The 22,959-nt window shown below is 43.8% G+C and overlaps 1 protein-coding gene across 1 annotated transcript in view; it reads right to left on the reverse strand.

Annotated features, from left to right (window-relative positions):
- LOC138303797 (peroxidasin homolog) overlaps positions 1-22,959 on the reverse strand; it is a 193,013-nt gene that overhangs the window by 144,865 nt on the left and 25,189 nt on the right. Inside the window, exons 2-3 of the mRNA XM_069243211.1 lie at positions 20,725-20,796; positions 2,593-2,664 (exon numbers count right to left, since the gene is read on the reverse strand). Of these exons, the coding sequence (XP_069099312.1) occupies positions 2,593-2,664; positions 20,725-20,796 (144 nt within the window). The remainder of the gene's footprint in view (positions 1-2,592; positions 2,665-20,724; positions 20,797-22,959) is intronic.

Raw genomic sequence — 22,959 nt, forward strand, 5'->3', positions numbered from 1 at the left:
AAAAGTAAAGTAGTATACCTTAATCTCAGCTTCCCCCATACAGATGTGTAAATAGAATTCAACTCTGATTAGGGGAAAGGAAGCCTACTGTGCAAATGCCCATTTTTTTCTTTCTATGTCGGCCACTGATTGTGAAGGTCCAACCCCCCACTCTCTTGAAGTTTAGGCTTTTTCGTGTAGTCCTGTACTTCCTCTTTATATGTTTATACCATGTGGTGAAGGTCTGTCCTTCATCTTCTCCCGCTGCCCGTCCTCCCCACCCACCTGCTCGTCTATCAATGCTTGTCACTCGTAGGTCTGGCCTGGCCCTCTAATCCTCATTCACGTCTCACAATGCCTGTCTGCAGAGGTGAAGGCCTGTATCTCCAGCCACAGTAATATCTCCAAGGCCGGTAATTTGACCCAATCAGTGCTTAATTTGTGCCTGTGTTAATAGGTGCTCAGCATCAGCCCTTATATGGTAACGTAACATCAGCACATATTTATGGCAGTCCACCACTTGATGGCACTGTCAGTCTTTTTTTTACAAGAAAAAAATACACACATTAGCAAAGTGTTTAACAATTCAATATCTGATTTAAAATAATAATAACAGGATGAGCAGGCAATTTTTGCAATAGGGTCACCTAGTACAAACCAAATTGTAACATTTGTAGGAATGCAATTGTGAGAAATGGGGAGGTAATGGTGTGTAGGTGTCATTGGCACTGGTATTTGGCGGCACTGGCAGGAACCTGAGGTGGCACAATCAGCATTGGATTCTTGAGAAGTATCTTGGGTCCTAGCATTTGTTATTTTGCAAATTAAGCACTGGATCCGATTGTCCGTACTCGCCCCTATTTCTCCTCTCGATGACTGTCACACAAACCAGTGGCCTGTAACTTTCCTCCCTACTCTCCATGCCTGCCAATGGAAGTAAAGGGCAGCCTGTCTCCTTCCCAGCTGCCCATAATTCCTCCTTCTCATCGCCCCCAGCGACCGCGATAGCTAGAACTGGATTCCTGATTCCCCTCTGCCCCTTCACTACTAATGCTTGACAATGTAAGTAGAGGTCCACCCTCCTCTTCTTCTTCCACCTAACACCTGCCATTGGAGGTGAAGGCCTGCCCATCCTCATCCTCTCACATTGCCTCATTGAAGGTGACCCTTTGCTTCCATTGAGCTGCTATATGCGTGCAGTATTAGTAATTAATAACATCGGCATGTGGTTGACCTTGATGTGAATGTTACTCATTAGTAGATGTTTAGGGAGGGGGGCCAGAGAAGGGACAAACCACAAGAGTAAGCCATGAATGCAAAACAGACGTCAGTGCCAAACAGCTTTTGCTCAGATAGCGCCCTGGGCAAAACACAATTTGGCTCTCCCTTCCCACTCATTATCTTTAATTGTCATTATGTTGGGGAAATAGGTGGGGTACAAGGAAAGTGAGGGGAGGAAGAGAAAGAAGAACACATGCTTCAGACCCATGGTTAACACATTAGTCTTTAGAGACAGCTTGGAGAGAGACTGATGTAGGCTGAATCTGCCCCCTCTGGAGGTTGGGTACCAGGCGTGGGCCCAGCTCACCCACTCTTAATGTCAGCTCAGGTGCCAAATAGCCAAAGTTTGCATAGCATTCATGGTTGGAGGATGCTATAGCTGGAAAACAGGCAGGAGGCATGCTTTTGAGCTGGGTATTAACTGATATCACAGCACACAAAGGTGCCAGCTTGCCCAGGAGGACTGCAAAGGGTCAAGTCAATTACCATCAGGTATCCTGTACGATTGCTCTGAGCTTGCCCGTGTGGTTACAAAAGAGCAATATCAACACCCGACAGAGGTCAGAGCTTACCTTGTCATTCACCGATTGGTGTCTTAATATTAAGTGTCATAACTTGCCTAGAAAATGGAGGTACAAAATGGCCTGCAAATCATTAGGCCTGATTTGGAGTTTAGCAGACGGTGGCCTGTCTGCCAGAGTTATGAAGGACATTATACCCCCCACCTTGATGGGCTACTGCCTGCCAAATTTAGAGATCATCACCAGGTACCTGTGGTAACCTCTGTACCTTCAGAGGAACCACCATCATGGCGGTTCCAAAGAAGATACAAAAAGTTTAGTGGACGGCTGTCATCCACCAAACGTTTTTTTTTTTCAAAAACAAAGTCTCAAGGTGGCAGTCTGTTTTTGTAAAATGAATAACTAACGCCTCCCACGCCCAGGAAGTTTTATTTTACTTGCTGTGACCTCCAGGTTTTCCTACCAGTGACAGACACAAAAACAATCATCACACTGTCTATGTAGGACAGTCGGGCTGTTGAGTTTATTCCAACGGCACCTGCTCCGTTGGATTGCTGGAGTAGGTTTTGCAATGGCCGAACCAGCCGGGGCACTACAGTCAGAAAAATGATGCTCTGCCTGACTCAGACCAAAATTTTGGCAGAGAGGCTACTCTGGTGACCCTGTCCCCAAACTCTAAATCTGGTCCAAAAACTAGCATCTCAGCACACCGGAGGCAGAGCTTGACTAAAGGTTGGTGATGTGGGATGGATCAACTTTTGGCATTCACAGAGGGAACGGCAGGGCTGAATGTGTGCAAGCATACACTCACAGGTATCTGAGGTTTCTGAGCTCTTCGAAGGCCCCTCGTGCGATCCGTCTGATGTTGTTATTATTCAGCAACCTGCATAAGAAAGGAAACAAGGAAAGAAACAGAGCAGACAGTGAGTTGAGATTAAGGAGTACTGAATGCAGCAGAGAGGCCAAGGACTGGATGGACACAAGTTTGAATTGCTCTTAGGGCTTCATTCGTAGTGCTGACTACAATTAATTCCTGATTCTCCGGATGACAGGATCACAAATTTCAAGAAATGCGGAAATACTCCACTCAGGTGCCTCCCTTCTCTGGGAGTTTCACTAGTCCCTTGTCTCCACAACAGGTTTCCCAAAGCTTGCTATTTTTACATCGACCTAGCTACCTGTGGTCAGCGGCGGCTCCTTCGTTATGGCTGCGGCACGTCACCCCCCTGCCAGCAGGCAAACGTGAAAAATAAAATGGTAATAAAACTATAAAATGATAATAAAACTATTTTATTATCCCTTTATTTTTCTTCACGAGACAGGTGTAAGGGGCGGGCCACAACAATGACAGCACTGAAGGAGGAGTGGTGGGCCCTGCTGTCAGTGCGCATGTCAGTTTGTCAGCCGTCTTAGGATGGCCAAACCAACATGCGCACTGAAATCGCTACAATCTGAGCTGCGTTGCCAGGTAGAGAACAGCAGGCACAGGCTTCCAGTTGGGAGTGCAAAACCAGCCCGCTAAGACCAATTACTGCGCTTCACTCCTGCTGGGTATTAGTATTAACCCGCATGAGAGAAGCATGTGGATTGGCATAGGGGAGTTTGGGAGCCTGTGCACTGGCAGTAGAGGAGCACTGATATAGCGAGCAGCAAGTAAGTGCTTTTATTTTTTTTATTCTTTTTGCCCCAGCGCTGCCCCACCATTTTGTTTTTTAGATACCAGCTGCTACTGCTTGTGATGTCAGTGATGTCATTGGTCCTGTCATATGTCACATCAGCAGCAACATCCCTGATAACAGTAAAGTCTTCTTCATCTGTTCTGTGATGTCATCATTGATGTAATCACTGACATCACATGTTGTGACATCCATGGAACATATGTTAGGTTATCAGGAATGCACTGTGTGGTTCTAGTTTTCTGTCTTGAAATCTTAAAATTGTGCATATAAGGGAGCTATTCAGGTAACGTCTGCACAAAATATGTTTTTTTAATCTCATACATAACATGCACATGATATAACAAATGACATCATTGGTGGCACCATTGAGGCATGTGTAGCCTTTTCCTACCTCACAAGGATCTGAAGCCATTTCTGAGTGGTCCACTAAGTAGGTAATCAGTTTGTGATACACAGCAGGCAGGGCCTTAGTTTCAGGTGTAGCCTATGAATATTATGTTTGTGGCTTGTGTGATTTTCGAAGGTGTGCTCCAATCGGATTGCAGCGGGTTTGCTCCAGTGCTTGGTATGAAAGGTAATGCAAATCAGAGAGAATTTGCATACGCAAATCAGGGTAGTATGCACTATATAAATGCAACTACAATACAATACATTACAATACGATATAGTACAATACATCTTGTACCCTGTACCTGACTATTCATGTTTTACGGAACAGCCAGGACTGTATTGGATATTGAAATTCTAGATGGTCGATAACTAACCTGATTCTTGCAGCTTGGCTGTCTTGTCAGATAAAGAGCTCCAGCCAATGAAGGGGTTTTGAATAAGATGACGAAGACTGGAGCCATTGAGGCCCTAAGATTCTTTGTTTTTCTTAGTTTGGTTGAAATAAGACGGGGCCATGTCACAAAATCGCCAAGTGAGCAACGCAGAGAGCCTTGGAGTAGATACATATTGTTATTGGTAGCCATTTTGCATGGATAGATGGGCTGTGTGGTCATGTCTGTGCACGTTTAGCACGTTTCTCAAGGCATCGATCTAGATTTGTTGTGGCTTGTCAATTAGGTATCGTGTCACCCCAACATGGAGCCCAGTAACATAATGACAATACTAGGGCTGTCTGGCCAGGACCCTGTGGGGAAATCCCATGCGTGACATACAAATAAAGTAGCATTCTCAAGTTATAGAAAGAGCTTTTTTGTCACGTGATTAACCTACGTTAGAAGGGCGAGGTTGGAATCCAGATTAACATCCTAATTATTTTCCATCAGTCCAAGTGATTTAAGACAATTGATGTCTTGTGGCTTATGGTGGTAAGGTCGTCATTATGTCAGGGAGGACAGGTAAGAATCTCTGTTTTAATAGAGTTTAGTCGATTCTGTAACATTCATTGGTTCACTGCCTTCAGGCGTGGGCCAAGGGCGAAGCGGTCCAAAAGTCTTTACAACTTTAGAATGATGAACAAGCAATCACTGAAGTTATCATAGGTAAGGGTAAAGGAGTTTGTGAGCACCCTCCAGGAGTGGGTCAAAAATAAGTTCAATAGTAGGGTGGCAATGCTCGAGCCATGAGAGACGCATTCGCAGAGAGAAGGGTATTGGGTGGAACAGAAGAAGCGTGACGGCTTTGGTTTTATCGACTAGGTAGAAATTGATCTGCTTTGTCGTTGGTTAGTTTACGCAAGCTATTATCCACCCAATGCGGAAAGACATGGAGATGCGCTGCAAGATCATGGACGTAGCCTCCAGCTGCGCACCCAGACCGTAGTCGCTCAAGTAGCAGGCGAGCCGAGCAAAGAGCATCGAAACACACTTTCCTCAATGCCCCAAAGAGAGCTGGCTACCTTCTCCAGAACGTGGCAAGATAAAGGCCCATATTTATACTTTTTGACGCTAAACTGCGCTAACGCAGTTTAGCGTCAAAAAATTTTGCGCCGTCTAACGCCATTCTGAAGCGCCATGCGGGCGCCGTATTTATGGAATGGCGTTAGCCGGCGCAAGCAGACCGGCGCTGCCTGGTTTGCGTGGAAAAAAACCACGTACACCAGACAGCGCCGGCGTAGGGGGAAAATGGCGTATGGGCGTCTTAAAATGGGGCAAGTCAGGTTACGTCGAAAAAATCGTCGTAACCCGACTTGCGCCATTTTTTTTCGACGCCCATCCCCCATCAACATGACTCCTATCATTGTAAAGATAGGAGTCATGCCCCCTTGCCCAATGGCCATGCCCAGGGGACTTCTGTCCCCTGGGCATGGTCATTGGGCATAGTGGCATGTAGGGGGGCACAAATCAGGCCCCCCTATGCCACAAAAAATTAAAAATAAAATACTTACCTGAACTTACCTTAATGTCCATGGGATGGGTCCCTCCGTCCTTGGGTGTCCTCCTGGGGTGGGCAAGGGTGGCAGGGGGGGTCCCTGGGGGCAGGGGAGGGCACTCTGGGCTCATTTTGAGCCCACTTGTCCCTTAACGCCATCCCTGACCCAGGCGTTAAAAAGCGGCGCAAATGCGCCGTTTTTGGCCACGCCCACTCCCGGGCGTCTCTTTTGCCCGTGAGTATAAATACCACGTAAAGGCCTGGGAGTCATTTTTTAAGACGGGAACGCCTCCCTTGCATATCATTAACGCAAGGAAGGGGTTCACGCTAAAAAATGACGCACACTCCGGGCACTTTGGCGCCCGAAGCGTCTAACGCCACAGTATAAATATGGCGTTAGTTGGCGTTAGTTCTGCGTCGAATTCGCGTCGAAAAAAACGACGCAAATTCGGCGCAACCAGAGTATAAATATGGCCCAAAATGAGCAATCTAGTAGCTTAAGTAAGGGCAGATCCATTTGAGTTTTCTTCTAAAACCCTCAAGTTTCACCTTGTTTTTAGCACGCTTGACTCAGAAACACCAGCATCCTGAGAGGCAATGATCGCCACAAACAGCTGGCCCAGGAAAATCTGAAATTGCAGTGACTGTTGCCAAATAAGCCTTTTGAAGTAAACATGAGCCGTGGCAGATGTTTTAGACAAAGAATGGAATGAAATGAATGATATGTTGTAAGTTGCCCAGTAACGATCTTATGACATCAGTGTTCTGCCTTCCAAAAGCAACAAACTCGGCCAAAGCGCACTTGTTTCTGATAACATAAGACATAAGTAAGAAAAGCGAGGCTCCTAAGAAGTAATACAACTACACCGAGAGGAACAGCGAAGCCACTGTCTCTTTCACACACGCTGTCACTCTCTTTAGCCGTCCATCACCCATGCTTTCCACCCACTGCTTATTTTGACCCTGGTTGTTTTCAATCATCAGACTTTTACCTAGTACGAGAGATAGAGAGAAAAGCAGCAAAGGAATCCAAGAAGAAAGAAAAGAAAGACAGAAAACAGTGACGGAAGGAGAAAGCAGGGACTAAAAGGTTCCCTTAAAAGTAAGATCTATGGGCAGGAAGTATACATAGCTCGATGAAAGAGACATTAACCCATATTTATACTTTTTTTTGCACTGCTTTTTGACGCAAATTGTATTTTGTAAGTTTGCGCCGCTTTTGCGTCAAAAAGCAGCGCAAATGCAGCGCTAAAAAAGTATAAATATGGGCCTAAGAGAATTCAAGATTAGACAGCCCTGGGATTCGGCAACCTCAGCATTCACCTGCGGTGTCAGCAAGCTTCTGAGTAAAATGAATGCCTTGGAACATATTGTTTTCCAAACTAAGCAGTGTCCCCTCACCTTTTGTGAACACATACCTGGCACGGCAGAAGATAAACAGATCTAGCACCTAGTGGTCTCCGGAAGACCTTGGTGCCGTCATGCTCCTGGTTGAAACATGCAGTAACCAGGAAGATGACAGTGTATGTCCAGTGGAGTGTCTCTGTGAGTTCAGTTTCCAAGTTAAATAATATTAAATAATTTAGTTTTCATCTTTATTTAGGAAATCTAGAAGTATGTCTTGGTCCTCGAATCCCGAAGTTTCTCTTGTTTCCTTTCAGGCCAGTAGAGATGCAGACACAAATAAATTAGCCATAGATAACCTGCTGGGGGGTCTTCAGCTTGGAAACAGGTATCAGGTTATTTAGGTTTCCGATGTTTCCCTGCATCTATGAGATGCTTAGTACTGATGCGCATTGGATACGATCGCAGTAGAATGCAACATGAAGGGAAGCTTCAGCTATACTACACAATGGGAAGAATGAATGATGCTCATTGGATGCGAATCTCAGTAGAATGCAACATGAAGGGAAGCTTCAGCTATACTACACAACAGGAAGAAGGAATACAGTTCCAGAACGTTAATCCTGTGAGGTTTCCAGGTGTGAAGATACAGACTTTTTGTGACTTACATTCTCGTTTAGCACTTCTCTGGGTGCCTCGCCTTCAGCTCGGGCATTTAACGCGGGGAGCGGGCCTTTAATAGCCGGTAGAGCCCGCTACGGCGGGTTCTAAGGCTATAATAGAACATTGGACTGCTGGGAGCTCCATTGGAGACAATGGAGTGTGCTTCTAATGGCTGGTAAACACCCAGGGCCTCAACATTCCAATGTTCTTTATTCACAGCAACAGATGTGAACAATGGCCTCACGGAGCCCGGTGATTGAAATCCCGTCAAGCTTGTGAGGCCTTTGTTTTATTTATTAGAACATTCTGCCCTCTAGTGGCAGAATGTTCTACTAACTAGCCTTATAGACCTTTGTAGCTGGGCTATACCGGCCATTAAAGTCCTGTTTCTTTGTTAAAGGCCCTCGCCGAGCAGGCCTTTAATGGCCAGTATAGCCCGCTACGGCAGGATCTAAGGCTATAATAAACATCCAGCACAGTCCAGAAATGCATTATAGCTAGTTGGCTATCAATGTGTCCAGAGGCACTTTCCACCAAGAAACACCACAAATGAACATACACCAGGACTCCTTAGACCACACATACCACACTTGTGCAAGCACACAAGACATACTAATTTGAAAAACACTCAAGGCCTGATTTACAAAGGTAAACTTACACTTTTGTGGATGATTACAATTTGTTCCTATTCACAAAACATTTTTACGAGTAGTAACTTTACAACTGCGGAGTCTCCGCACATAAAAAGATAGGATAGTCCTATCTATTTATGTGTGGAATCTCTCCCATGACTGCAGACTTCACAGTCATAAAAATTGTTGTGAATAAGAAAAATCGTAAACTTTGTGTAAGTTTACCTTTGTGAGTTGGGCCCCCACGGATATAACATAACTAAAACTTGCCTAATACCAAGCAACAACAAACACAAACTATTTGCATGGGAAATGGGCACATCCATCCACAATTGGTAAAGCCCTCCAGTCACAGCTCCCATGCACCATTTCAATCAGCCGCAGCTTAATAAAGGAGACCAATCACCAAACATAGAGATGACCAACAATACAATAGCCCTAACAAGTCACTTACTAGCGATTCAGGCTTCTAGCTGAGATGGAAACCGTGCAAACGTTCATAAAGTCACCACTGGTCAATGGCAGACGGAGCACGGCACAAATGCCAACATAACATCAACGTTTTGCTTATATCCAGGAACACAGGAGGTGATGTGGAAAATCAGGAGATGATGTCATCATTGTGTGACTGCACTGTGTCCTTAATTGTTGGGGGAAATGGTTTGATCTTGCCTGTTTAAAACCAGAAACATGTCTTTCACAAATATAACTGAGAGGAGACTGGAAAGAGGTGCAGCTGAGTAGAAATGTACCAGACCTGCAGCTCAGCCAAGGGAAAGTCGCTACAATCCTGTAAATATTGAGGGAATTTTCATCTGGCATGAAATGCGTGTGAACTCGACATCTGGCGTACCATTACATTAAAAAAATGCATTTTTTGGGGGAAGTGTAAGTCCAGGAATGTAATGTTTTGCGAACATTGTGTCGCTGGGTAATGGGCGCCTCGTGTGCGGGTGATGGCGCCGCTTGTAAAGCCTCTGGGCTGATTGCGGCCTACTGAGACTGGAGAGGGAAGCGGCCTGGGGGAGGCCGGGTTAGTGGCCGAGAGCTCGGACCAGCTAATGCCACTAAAGGGAGGCACTCTGCACCCTGCTTCGGTATTTATTTGAATCGTCTTCACAGTTCCACAACCCTAAAGAGCTTTCCATAATTTTATTACTGAAACTCGTGCGCTCGCTCCCAGCCTGCTTTGCGCCCACTGCAGACGTCACATCAAAGGATCCGCAGTTCTGTGTGCTGCGCCGTTCAGATGTCCCCCAGAGTGCGCTTAAAGCACAAAAGGTCTAAAGTTAACGAGAACCAGAAAGCCAGAACATACAAGAATGCAGGCCATCATCAGTAAAGAAAAGCAGGTGACTCCTCGGTATACGGATGCTTAACAATTACAGCCGAGCAGGATAGGGTCTGTGCAGCATGGATGAGGGTAGGATGACCAGATTTTGAGGAGCAAAAACCGGGAGAGGTCAGACATAAAAGAAGGACTAAAGACTTTACTCTCACTTTTATATCTGGCCTGTCCCGTTTTTTTGCATAGCTCTGTGAATGTGTTCCTATACGTGTGTGTGTATATATATATATATATATATATATATATATATATACTTATATATATACACACATTTACAAGACTACATATATAAAATTAGCTATGGCTTGACCTCCCACCCTGCACCCCCAACCCGCCCACTCCCACCTCTCTCTGCTCCCCACTCCGTCTCGCTGCTGGGAGCAGGCAGGGGATTGTGTTGTCTGAAAGTAACAGATAAATTACTTTAACTATCTTATACTTTGTAGGCATGTGTTAAAGGAGAGCATACCTTTAACTTATGCTTCCCTACATGATCTGACCTTTGTCCCAAAACCCGGTACATTTATGTAAAATTAAGAGAATTGCCAGGACACCGGGACAGTCCTCTAAAAACCAGGACTGTCTGTGGAAATCGGGGACGTTTAGTCACCCTAGATGAGGGACAAGAAGCAGGGCCCATTGGGGGCCCAGAAGTTTGGGGGCTCCAGGCCCTGAGAAATACCAGTGACCAGGCACATGGGTAAGTTGAGTAAAGGCCCAGTGGTAAATCTTGGACTGGGTTACTGAAGGGCCCAAGACTAGGAGATTACTGGAGAAGTGACACAGCAACTGGTAGGGATAGTGAAGGCTTGAAGGCAAGGCTATATACAGAGGGCATCATCTACAAAGTTTTAGACCATGGCAGCACCGCAAGCTGCGCTGGCCTGAGTCAAAACTAAAGTGCAGAAATGTGCCATATCTACAAGCAACAGAGCATTCCTGTCCTTTTCCACTGCGATGGTGCACAAAGTGTTGCCATGTGCTAACACAGGCACCCTTGCGTCATGGTGCAAGGGTGTCTGCGTTGTGGGGGTGATTGTTTTTGTGCAGGAAGCAGCACCTTCCTTCTCAAAAACAATTGCAAGAGGTGTGCTCCTCTGTCTATGTGTGTTGCAAAATGCAGCACACATAGAAAGAGGATAAACTAGGAGGAATAATGTTATTTCTCCCCGTTGCGCCACCCTTATGCCACGCCTGGGGTAGCGTAGGCTTTTGACGGAGTCCCAGGTTTACAAAACCCTGTAAATTTAGGAGTGCGTCAAAATCTATGGGTGTTGCGTGGGAACACCCACCTCAACACCCACTGAATTCCTCCCTGATGCAAAGTAAGGCAACGTAGCAACTTGCATTGCCTTACATCATATCTACAAGGCCATGAAAAGCCATGCAAAGTGGCTTTGCCTCGCTTTGTAGATATGGCCCTTCAGCCTGTGTCACCAGTGTGTCACAAAAAATAACACACCGGCGGTGCAGGTCACTTTTAAATGAGGGCCAGAGTCTCTAAGCATGGACAGGCCAGTCCTGGTTGACATGCATATAGCACCCAATAGGGCCTTTGTTTCCCCTTTTAGTATTCAATTACCATTAAGCACGGTGATAGAATTTCCATCAAGATCAGTAGAAGTGCACCTTAAATTATCAACATCCACGTATAGACCACAGACATGGACAGAGTTGGACACAGATGAAGGGAGGACAATAACTGGCAATGCCAGTTGGTCAGCTTATAACTGAAAGCACCTCTTCAGTCACTGGTGAGTTTAGGCACTCTGTAAGTCACCATAGATTCATTGTCTCATTAGTCCTGGCACTCAGGCATCAATTCCTTCGCCCACCCACTCATTGTTTCATTCATCCACTTACCCATCCACAATAAAATGAATACACAAACTCAACAAGCATGTGCAAGATTAAGTAAAATATTAAAAAAAGAAAAACCTGTGCCCCCTAAAAGTGGCAGGCATATCCTTGCAATATAAATATATATATATGCATAGCAGTGGGCAGGCAGCCTGGAATAGTATTATACCCATTATATTGTTGTTTTAAAGTTCCATCGTGGCTGCCATATTTAGAAGCTACGCAGTGGCCAACTCGGAGTGGTAAACAATAATACTCTATACACAATACCATTTCAAGATGGCTAGTCAAGAAATATTGTGCTGACATCCATCTTGGAATGTACTGTATATAATGTAGCACTATGGTACAGATCTGAATTGGCATTTATGATGCTTCTAAATGTGCAGTGTCAATAACTGGATGCAGAAAAGGCCTTCTGGGTATTCTCCTTCAAGGCTTGAATATAGTTTGGCATTTTTCAGTAGTCAGGGTGCCACACTACACTGATTAACATATGTCAAATGTGTCAATGTCTCACTAAAAGGATACCAGTTAGGATGAACAATCAATTGAGAGTAAAAAAACTCTCCTTTCCAATCTTGTAACCCTTGATTTGTGATAAAGACAGTACTGGTAAAATCAGCAAGGCACCAAACTCCTCCTGACATCAGGAAGGAGGAAATATGCAAATCTAGGAGTAGATTGCAGAAGAACAATCCTAAACGCTAGATGCAAAATCAGGGAAAACATAGAAGCAAGTAACAACAATTGTGTCTATAAATCATGGAACAAATGCTTTGCAAACATATCTTCTTCTCATAATAGCCACCATTATATTTGGTTCGAACAGGAACTAACATCATAGGAAAAGACTCTATTATATCTTGGATTGGGAACCTCAGACTTCCTCCTATGGTTTGATCGCCATCCAGGAAAATGCTGGTTATAAGTTCTGACCACATCTCTCTCAGTAATGTCTAAAGTTTGATGACTGAACAAAGTAGAAGTCCAAGTTTGACATTTCTCACATGGTGCTGATTTAAGAAACCCTGACATCGCTCTTCCTATTCTGATTTCAACACAGTTTGTGGAAAATACCTCTGGGTAAGCACAAGGTCAGAGGCGCCTGAAGCATCCAGTGAGTGAGGACACCCAGCCGTGAGTTAAGTGTAGAGGTGGGTGAGCCCCTTAAAGCTTGAGCCAGATGCCGATCTCTGCCTCAACTTGGGGTCCTCATGGGGTCACAAGTCCAAAGTGAGCCAAGCTTTCATGTGACTGCTGCCCGCCATCCTCTCTCTTCCATCATGCACAAAGTTTAAAACAAAGCATTACCATGTGAGGAAACAGGGAGAGCCAAATAGATACCTTCTTACTGACTTGTAGTAAGTGAAACCAGAAAACTTGGGATTTATCCCAGCTTCCCGCTTAACCAACTTGTATGATCCTAGGCAAATATTTTGTTTCAACAGTGCCCCCTTTTCTTCACTATTGCATATGAAAGCACCTTCAAATATGTGCAGCATTCAGAATATGAGCGGTAGAAACATACTGTGTTTGAATTACTAGACTATAATGTTATATAAGATTATGGGCCACATATAGGATACACGACAACTGACATTGCCTCCTAGTTCGCTAAAGGTGTCACTTTGGAGGAGACAGGAATTGTTCTACTTCTAACTTCATGTTTAAAAATGATCAGTTTTAATAATTACCTCTTGGTGAACCAATAATGTGACTCATTAATGTCAAAGGGGCCACATGTTCAATAAATGTGTTTTTTATATTTTGTAGAGACTTTATCATATTTCACGTGATTTTTGTTTAAGAATTTCCATGACAAACATTTCTGGGGCTCGACTCATGCATGGGCTATTATAGCCAAGGCAGGCCCTTGGCGCAACTCTGCTCTCCTCTCTGTGTTAATTTGTTGGCTCGGCCACCATTAGCTGAGCATCACACCTATCAACAATCAACTTGCTGATTGGCTGCATCTGGAACTCTGCTTCTTCTTCTCAGCACACTCAGTCTACGGTAATCTCTTGGTTTTGTTCTCATTACAGATCTCGCCACAGATGTAATAGACAGCGGTTTTCCCAAAGGTAAAGCAATAATACACTATGGATAACACCAGCATAAAGGTATACATTAAAACTGTGTACTCAGTTACAGGTGACAAATCAATAAAGAACTGCTCCAAAGAGGATTTAACCAGGATTACCACAGTGTAAGTCTTCTACCCCACAAGTTTGTCAGAGTTTAATCAACAGAAAACACTTGTCTACAACAGTAAACTGTGAGATTCTATGTAACCAAATACCTGCCGACAGGCTTTAACTAGGCCTGGGCAGAATTTCGATTATGGCAAAGTAATCAGAGTAACTTCCATAATTCTGCCTTACTCTTTGATGCAGAATAACCAATAATTACATGATTACTTCTGCTTGCATAATTAAGAGTAATCGGAGGGGAAAAAATCTTACCATAACAGCACATTTAGTGACGCGAGGAGCTGCTTGTGCTCGCTATTCATTTCTGCTCAATTTTGCTTAGCAGAAAAGGTATCCTTTTATCCATTTTGAATGCGAGGATGCATTTTGCACTAAGAAAATAGCCCTAAGCTGGGGAAAAATTGTACTCCAAGAGCACATTTAGAGTGCACTATCACCCTTGAGGGAATCCTGGGGCTGAGCAGTCTGAATCTAGACACACCTAGGGCTTAGTTGGACTTCTCGAAAAGCGAGATCTTCAGCTCCTTGCGGAATTCAAGAAGTGAGGTGGAGGCTCTTATGTGTAGCTGCACATCATTCCATGCTGTAGGAAAAATATAGTACTTCAAAAAAAGGAGGGGATGGGAGGATTTATGGTCCAGTGTATATCCTCCAAAGAACTTGATAATAAAATATGATACACTGTTCCAAAAGAATAGGGAGAGGAAGTAAAGGAGTCCTGATCATCAGGAGCAAGAGTCCTCACACACCGTACTTGGTGTCATGCTTCATCATCGGACAGCTCCTCGTCAGACCGGCGCTGCAATGTCTGACGGGCTCCCCCCTAAAAAAGGGGGGGCTCTTTGCCGGAGATCTTTTGTTTTTGCCGATGATGCCACGGAGCAAAGTATGGGTCCGTGGGGAAGGAAAGTACAGGAATAAAGGATAAGATTGGCTCAGGACCCTCACTAAGTGATTTATTCTTTGATGTTGGGAAATGGCCAAGATTAAAAAAATGGCAAGGGAGTGAAAATTTAGGTAATGCTCAGACACTCACACAAGAAAATTCAAAGCAGGAAGTCGGTAATTATCCGAAATTCCTTAATATGTGGTCGACATGTTTCGCGTCTTAATATGGTCTCAGCAGGATCCTACGACGCTTCTTCAGGACCTATTAAATAATTGGACTTCTTCAATCGAAACCCAAGTGAAAAAAAGAAAAAATTATATATATAGACTCCTGCAATCTATCGTTTACAGTCAAAACGTAGTCAGTCACTTACTAGGATAGAACAAGACTGGCTTTTTCCTATCAGTCACCCATCTCCACTAGAGAAAGGGCTTCATGGGATCACGTAGGCCTGATGCCCAATACACAAACAATTTGTGTGCGTTTCGGTGTCAGGCGCAGCACCTACCCTCAGGCTCCGTTCCCGAAACATGTCGACCACATATTAAGGAATTTCGGATAATTACCGACTTCCTGCTTTGAATTTTCTTGTGTGAGTGTCTGAGCATTACCTCAATTTTCACTCCCTTGCCATTTTTTTAATCTTGGCCATTTCCCAACATCAAAGAATAAATCACTTAGTGAGGGTCCTGAGCCAATCTTATCCTTTATTCCTGTACTTTCCTTCCCCACGGACCCATACTTTGCTCCGTGGCATCATCGGCAAAAACAAAAGATCTCCGGCAAAGAGCCCCCCCTTTTTTAGGGGGGAGCCCGTCAGACATTGCAGCGCCGGTCTGACGAGGAGCTGTCCGATGATGAAGCATGACACCAAGTACGGTGTGTGAGGACTCTTGCTCCTGATGATCAGGACTCCTTTACTTCCTCTCCCTATTCTTTTGGAACAGTGTATCATATTTTATTATGGAAAAATATAGTAGTAAGCTCGCCCACCATATCTGTTTTTCTGTATGCGTGGAATTAGAGTAAGTAGGAGTCCAGACAAGCAAAGGTGTCCGGAAGGTTTGTGAGAGCAGAAGCGACTGTTGAGGTATGCTGGGCCAGTGTTATCTGGTGGCTTGGAAGTGTGGCCAAGGAGTTTAAATTGTGCTTCTTTGTGAATGGGGAGCAAGTGGAGCTCCTTCAGGTGTGCTGTGATGTAACAGCGGTGCAGGAGGTTGAGCATTATTCTGGCATCCAAGTTCAGAATGGTCTGCAGCATTCTGGGGAGGTTTTTCTTGATTCTGGCATAGGGGGTTTTCCCATAGTACAGCTTGCCTGGGACCAGCGAGTGCATGATGTTTTTCCAGTTGCTGACTGGGAGCCATTTGAAAATCTGAAATCTTCCTCTGCCTCCCTATGGTATGCGAGCATGAGATGGTGATGGCATTAACGGGTGGTCATGTCGAATTTGTTGTTGATGATGATCCTAAGGTTCTTCATGTGAGTGGTGGGTCTCCATCCTAGCTCAGTTGGGCAACTGGTGGAGTACCATTGTGATATGCTCTTCCAGAAGGCCACCATTTTGTTCTAGTCAATATTCAGCTTTAGACAATTGGGCTTCATCCTGTGGGCAATTCCAGTCAAACAGGCATTGAACTTGATCTAGATGAGGGAGAGAATGAGTTGCGAGCTGTCGGCATAGGAGAGGACGATGATATCGTCATAGCAGACTATGCTGGCTAGAGAGATCATGTATGTATTGAAGAGGGTCGAGCTCAGGGCGGATGCTTGTGGAACCAATAGATGAGTTCCCAGGCGTCTGAGGTGTGCAGTGCCAGGCTGACTAACTGGGTTCTTTGAGTCTGGAAGGAGCAGATCCATCGGAGTCCTTAAATTCTGATGCCTGCTCACACTCACTATTTGTGTTCTGTTGCATTAAGCGCTATTTCTTATCGCAAAAAGCATCCTCGCATCCAATTTGGATTCAGGGGGAATCTTTGCACTAGGAAATGGCTCTAAACACAGAATTATTCTTTTTTGCGTAATTCACATGCAATCATGCAGAATTCTTAAATAATTCTGCGTGATTATACTAAACAGAGTTATGCAAGTTACACCCACCATTATCTTTAACACAGTTTAATACCAATCTACCCTTAAAGTCCTATTGGCCTTAACATATGCTTTTCACAATACATTTTAGGCATACTGCCTTTGTTGGACCATTTCATAATAAATTCTTCAGAGCTATAGTTTCTTACAAACTTTTCCCATTTAACAATTTATGCCTACTTCCTGTCACCGTTTAGGCCTACTGCCTGTCGCCATAACAAAGTAATAAGGCCTACGGTATTGCGCAGAAGCTTTCCCATAAGTAAACCACTAGGCATGCAGTCATGTTACAAATATGTGTAAAACTAAAGTTGGCAAATTAATTTACAACCCCTGATAGGAGGGCCTAACAAGCCGGTGTGCAAATCTACCTTCAGGGACAACCAACACTAAAACCCTTGCCTTCGTCAGAAGTCTGTGAGAATCCATGTAATAAAATGCTAGTATACAGCCTTTAACAGAGTGTGAAAACAATCCACCCTTAAAAGCTTTTTAGAGCTAATACAGGTTTTTCACAATAAAAATGTCAGACTTACTGCCTTTGTCATACTTTTTCAAACAGTTCAGACTTATGGCATCTAACATATTGTTTCCATATGAAAAAAATCATTACATAACATTCCCAATGGAAAGCCTATAACCTTAATCATTAACTTGTCACCATAACTAACTTGGGATTGCTGTATTGAATATATGCTTTCCCATCAGGCATACAGTCATAAAATGTAACTTATGTATATTGGGTAAAACAATACACAAACACTCCGAAGAGGGCCTATCAAAGATTCTCACACCGCAGATCTTCTACTGCCAGGGTTTGACAGAAGAGGCAAACCAACACCAAATCCCTTGCTCACTATAGTAATCTGTCCTTTTAGATATGACAAAATAAAAGGCCAGTCTACAGTCTTTAGCACAGTGTAATAACAATCTACACTTAAATGCCTATTGGCTTTAGCATATGCTTTTCACAGTAAATATGCTAAACCTCCTGCTTTGTCATAACTTTTCATAATAAATTGATCAGGTCAATAGTTCTGAGCATTTATTTGTCACCATAACCAACTCAGACCTACTGCATTAAGCATAAGTTGTCGCACAAAGCGTAATACACGCACTGTTTTTCATAGGAAGCACAAACCTTCTTCCCAATCAAATGTTATACTCGGGGAAATCACCATAGGCGAAGTCAAACCCTCAAATGCTTCTTAAAATTATTTTTCTGTTGATCACATAAGGATAGCTGGACTGTCAAACAGGCCTAAATGAATGAAAATATAATGAAACCTGGACACTGGAGCACAGTGCGATGATCAATGAGGCTGGGAGACGAGGCACTGGGACAGGGAGTGATGTGTCCTGGGACTGACAGTTTGATACTGAGACGAGAAACACAGACAGGGGACAGTAAAACAAAGGGACAAGGAGACAAGACACTGAAGAATAAAACATGGACCCTCACACTGGGGAAAGAAGACACATCACAGACATTGGGCCAGGGAGATATAGCACATGGAGAGGGAAAACAGGTGCTTGTACGGTGCATCAAGGAGACCAGGAGAGTGAGGCTCGAAAAGGAGAACACACTGAAAGAGAAGATTGAAGCAGGACAGCAAGACACGTACTCCTTGAGAGGGACAAATATATATCAAAATGGGGACAGGTATTTAACACCAGTGGAACAGGGAGAAGCACACACCTGCACAATGAGACAGGAACAACAGAAAGAAAGACACAAAGAAAGGAGACATAGGAGCAGAAGAGGAGGGCACAGAAAATGGGCAGGGAAAGAAATGCAAGAAGGAGGTGCACTTGCACTGATGCAGGAATGCCCCAACATTAAGGCAGGAAAACTCAGACACAATCTATGCACACTAGAACCAGCAGGCACAACATTGAGACAAGATGAAGAGGACATTGATAGTGCAATATAAACATACTCACACTGGACGAGAGGGGTGTAAAGGAAACACCACTCAGCATAGTAACACAACTAGAACAACCAGATATTTTACAAATCAAAAAAGAGGAACCCTTTACACAGAGAATAGTGTAGGGATCATTAAAGGAGGCTCCATAGACTCTTGTAAGCTCCCGGAAACTGAATGAGGTGACATGACAACTCTCACTTGAACTTTAGAAGATAGCATAATCATCAGATAGATTGGTAATCATGATGTAACTAGTCTAAATTGTTCTTCTGAGCAGCTGGTTGAGTCTTTCTAAAATCATGAAGTTTGCCTTGATCAAGCGTTTCCTAGAAGAGAGTGTTCTGATCTCATCCTCTAAACCTTGGAGAAGATTAAATGAATGTGGTGCAGATGCTGAGATTTTACTGAGTGGCCTTCTGTGAGGTCACATTGCAAAAGTACACAATTCCTGTGTGGTGAAAACATCATTCCTCTTGGAGGAACATCTTATCCTACACCCACCACCAAATGTGGTGGTGATCCATGCCCCGTCTCATCCTGGAAGAACAATTACTCCTGCCTTTGACTGCAGTACATTTCTGAACATATCCAACTTAAGAAAGTCAGATCAGAATTTGTATATGTCCTCAAACATACGCTTGTGGCTTTTCAAATATTTACAAGACAAACCATATTGTAAAACACACAATTCCCACCTCGTGCAGATTATTTGGCACTTTTGGAAGATAAATCTACATTTGTGAGTCCATTCCCACCTTCCAGGAACCTGTAAATAAGGTATTTGTGGCCGTAAACATACTTTTGTGGACGAAAAGTCTTCCGTGAATAGCGCCCATTATGTAAATGAAGCAGCCATGCCTCCCATTTGTAGCTTCCCTCAAATCTTTGACCTGTGTGGGAGTTTATGTCAAAATATCCAATGACAAAATATCCTACAACAGTATTGGGTGCAGAATATCAACTATCTCTACATCATCAAGGTACGTGTAGGCAGGCAAGTATAGATATACTAACTCCACATCTGTATACCTTGATGGGGCGTAGCTACGGGTGTGTGTGTTGGGGGTGTTACACCCCCCTAATAAATGTATTTTCTGATAAATGGTAGGGTACAGGTGCTTTTAGTTGGGTATTGTAAGCTGTCTGTCGGATTCCACCAGGAACTCACCAGGAATGTTTACATACACACAGACAAAAATACACCCACTCCCTTTCCTTCTCTTTGGTTTGACAGTCTTAAAAAATATAGGTTATTTGATAAAATACTGTGTTTTTTCTCACTAGTTCTCCTACAAATCCACATTTCTCTCCCTTTTCACTGCCCCTTAAGTCCCTCTCATGCGCCCTGCTTGTCGTATAATGTATTTTAACATGATATGCCAGTGTCATTGTTGAAAAATCTGAAGCTCATTCCCCCATCAAACCCCCCAGCAAATCTTATTGACCAACCTACGCCCCTGGCTGTGTACATTGGTCCAATTTTTTGCGGCAATAGATTAGGATGGGAAGGGGAGTACTGCTTTCTCCTGATACTTTAAAAGTTCTGATCCCCAACCCTGTTCACCATAGCCCAGTGTTAATCAAAATGTAGGTGTTCAAGCTGGCCAAGGCTGTCAAAAAAGCAGGAAGGTAAACTAGGTCTGATCAGTCAGTTAGGTAAAACTTAACCCGGCCCTCCCTTCCTAGTCCATGTTTAACTCAGCCGAATATATTGGTGAAAGAGAAACATTGATGAGAACGTATCAACAATTAAGAGATCTTCATAAATTAATTGTGTTTCTTTATACTTCTGAAAATTCAATGACTGAAATGCAACCTACTGAAGTGCAAATCAGTGTTACTGTGCTCATTTTATTCTGCTTGATGTACAGTTGACCACTGTATACTGACTGCAGGAAGACACTTGGCGCTATACGATTATAAAGGAAGAAATACTCAATAAAGTGAACCGATAAACTCTGCTTTACTCACAGTGTGTTGAGGTTCTTGAGTTTGCTGAAGGTTTCCTGGTGAATATCTCTGATGCGGTTGAAGCGCAAATCCCTGAAAAAACAAAAAAACAAATAATGATACCAACCATCAGCCAAGTGACATCTGAAGAAAGAAAATGAATGGAAAGACTGTGTCCAGAGCCAGGGAGACTGAGACACATTCCTCAGTTCCCCTCTGTCTTCTGTAAATGAATCATTCCTATCTATGCCAGTGGTTCAACCCTCTCCTATCAGGTTGCGATCAGTCATTTAATATATTTATTAATTTACTAATGTAGTTACATCCCATCCTCTACAGACATCCTATTTCTCTCTGTTATAGCACATATCTGTTCTGGTTGTATGAGAAAAGGTTTGACACCTGAAGCCCATGCTATATGTGATCTGGTGTTGTGAGGAAAGCTTGCACTGCTACACGCCATACTGTTTAAGTTCTGGTCTATTTGCGGATGAAGCTTACCCGCTGCTCCCTAAGCTGTATAAGTTCTGGTCCATTGTTCGCAGATGAAGCTTGCCCCGCTGCTCCCTAAGCTGTATAAGTTCTGGTCTATTGTTCACAGATGAAGCTCACCCCGCTGCTCTCTAAGCTGTATAAGTTCTGGTCTATTGTTCGCAGATGAAGCTTGCTACGCTGCTCCCTAAGCTGTATAAGCTCTGGTCTATTGTTTGCAGAGGAAGCTTGCCCCGCTGCTCACTACGCTGTATAAGCTCTGGTCTATTGTTCGCAGATGAAGCTGGCTACGCTGCTCCTTAAGCTGTATAAGTTCTGGTCCAGTGTTCGCAGATGAAGCTTGCTACTTTGCTTACTACGCTGTATAAGCTCTGGTCTATTGTTCGCAGATGAAGATTGATCTGCTGCTCCCGAAGTTGTATAAGTGCTGGTTTATTGTTTGCAGATGAAGCTTGCCCCGCTGCTCCCTAAACTGCATATGTTCCGGTCTATTGTTCACAGTTGAAGCTTTCTCTGCTGCTCCCTAAGCTGTATAAGTTCTGGTCTATTGTTCGCAGATGAAGCTTGCCCCACTGCTCCCTAAGTTGTATAAGTGCTGGTTTATTGTTCGCAGATGACGCTTGCAACGCTGTTCACTGCCAAGTTCTGGTGCGCTTTTGAGACAAGCTTGAACTGCTGCTGCTCAGGCTGTGTAAAATAATGGATGGAGTATGTGGGCATCTCGCACTGCTGCTGCTCATCCTGTATAATTTCTGGTCTGACTGTGAGTGATGCTTGTGCTACTGCAGATTCTGCCGGATATTGTTTGGCCTCTTTGTGAGGGAAGAGCATTACTGCTATATTAAGTTTTGGTCTGTTTATGGAGGAATCTTGCACTACTGCTGCTGCTTGAGCTGTGAACATTCTGGTATCTGTGCAAGGGAAGCTTGCATTGCTGTTGGCTATGTTGTATATGTTCTGGTCTGTTTGTGAGTTTACCTTGCACTGCTGCTGCTCATGTTGTATCCATTCTAGTTCACATATGAGGAAATCGTTCATTTCTTCTGCCAATTCTGTATAATTTCAAATATATTTGTCTAGGAAGCTTGGACTGCTGCTGCTTCTGTTGTACAAGTTCTGATTTCAATGAGAAAAGATTGCACTGCTGCTAGCTGTGCTGTATAAACTCTGGTCTGTTTGTGGGAAAATCTTGCATTTTGCTTCTTGAGCTTTATCCATTCCAGCCTGTATACAAGGAAAGTTTTACCTACTGTTGCTCTGTTGTAAAAGTTCTGGTCTCTTTGAGTGGGAAGCTTGCACTTCAGTTGCCCCTGTTGTATAAATGCTGGTAATTGTGTGAGGAAATGTGCATTGGCACCGCCTAGGCTCTGCATCTCCTGTCGTGGCTTGCCCCCAAATTGCCAACATGATAAATGGCTTACTTTAATGAACTAACCAAAACATGCAACCAACTGGACCTTCTGTACACAAAGTCCTAGCTTAAATCTCTTAAAGAATCTACTAACTACTTGCATGGTATATGTGGCCAGAAATATTGAAATCAACTGCTGAGGTACAGGATCCCCACGTCTAAATGAATACCCCCCACTTCAAATCACTCCTCAAGAAAAAGACCCTCGATCCACCAAAATCATCCAAATGGACCATTTCTGTGAAAATGAATAGAAGGAGTGGTCTTCTTGCAGCTATCCTCTTTTGTGAGGGGAATTATCTACTTTCAGATCAACAGTCCGGGTGGCTCTAGGGCCGAGGGACAAACACAAC

This window comes from Pleurodeles waltl, chromosome 7, assembly GCF_031143425.1.
Source record: "Pleurodeles waltl isolate 20211129_DDA chromosome 7, aPleWal1.hap1.20221129, whole genome shotgun sequence".
Classification (NCBI taxonomy): domain Eukaryota; kingdom Metazoa; phylum Chordata; class Amphibia; order Caudata; family Salamandridae; genus Pleurodeles; species Pleurodeles waltl.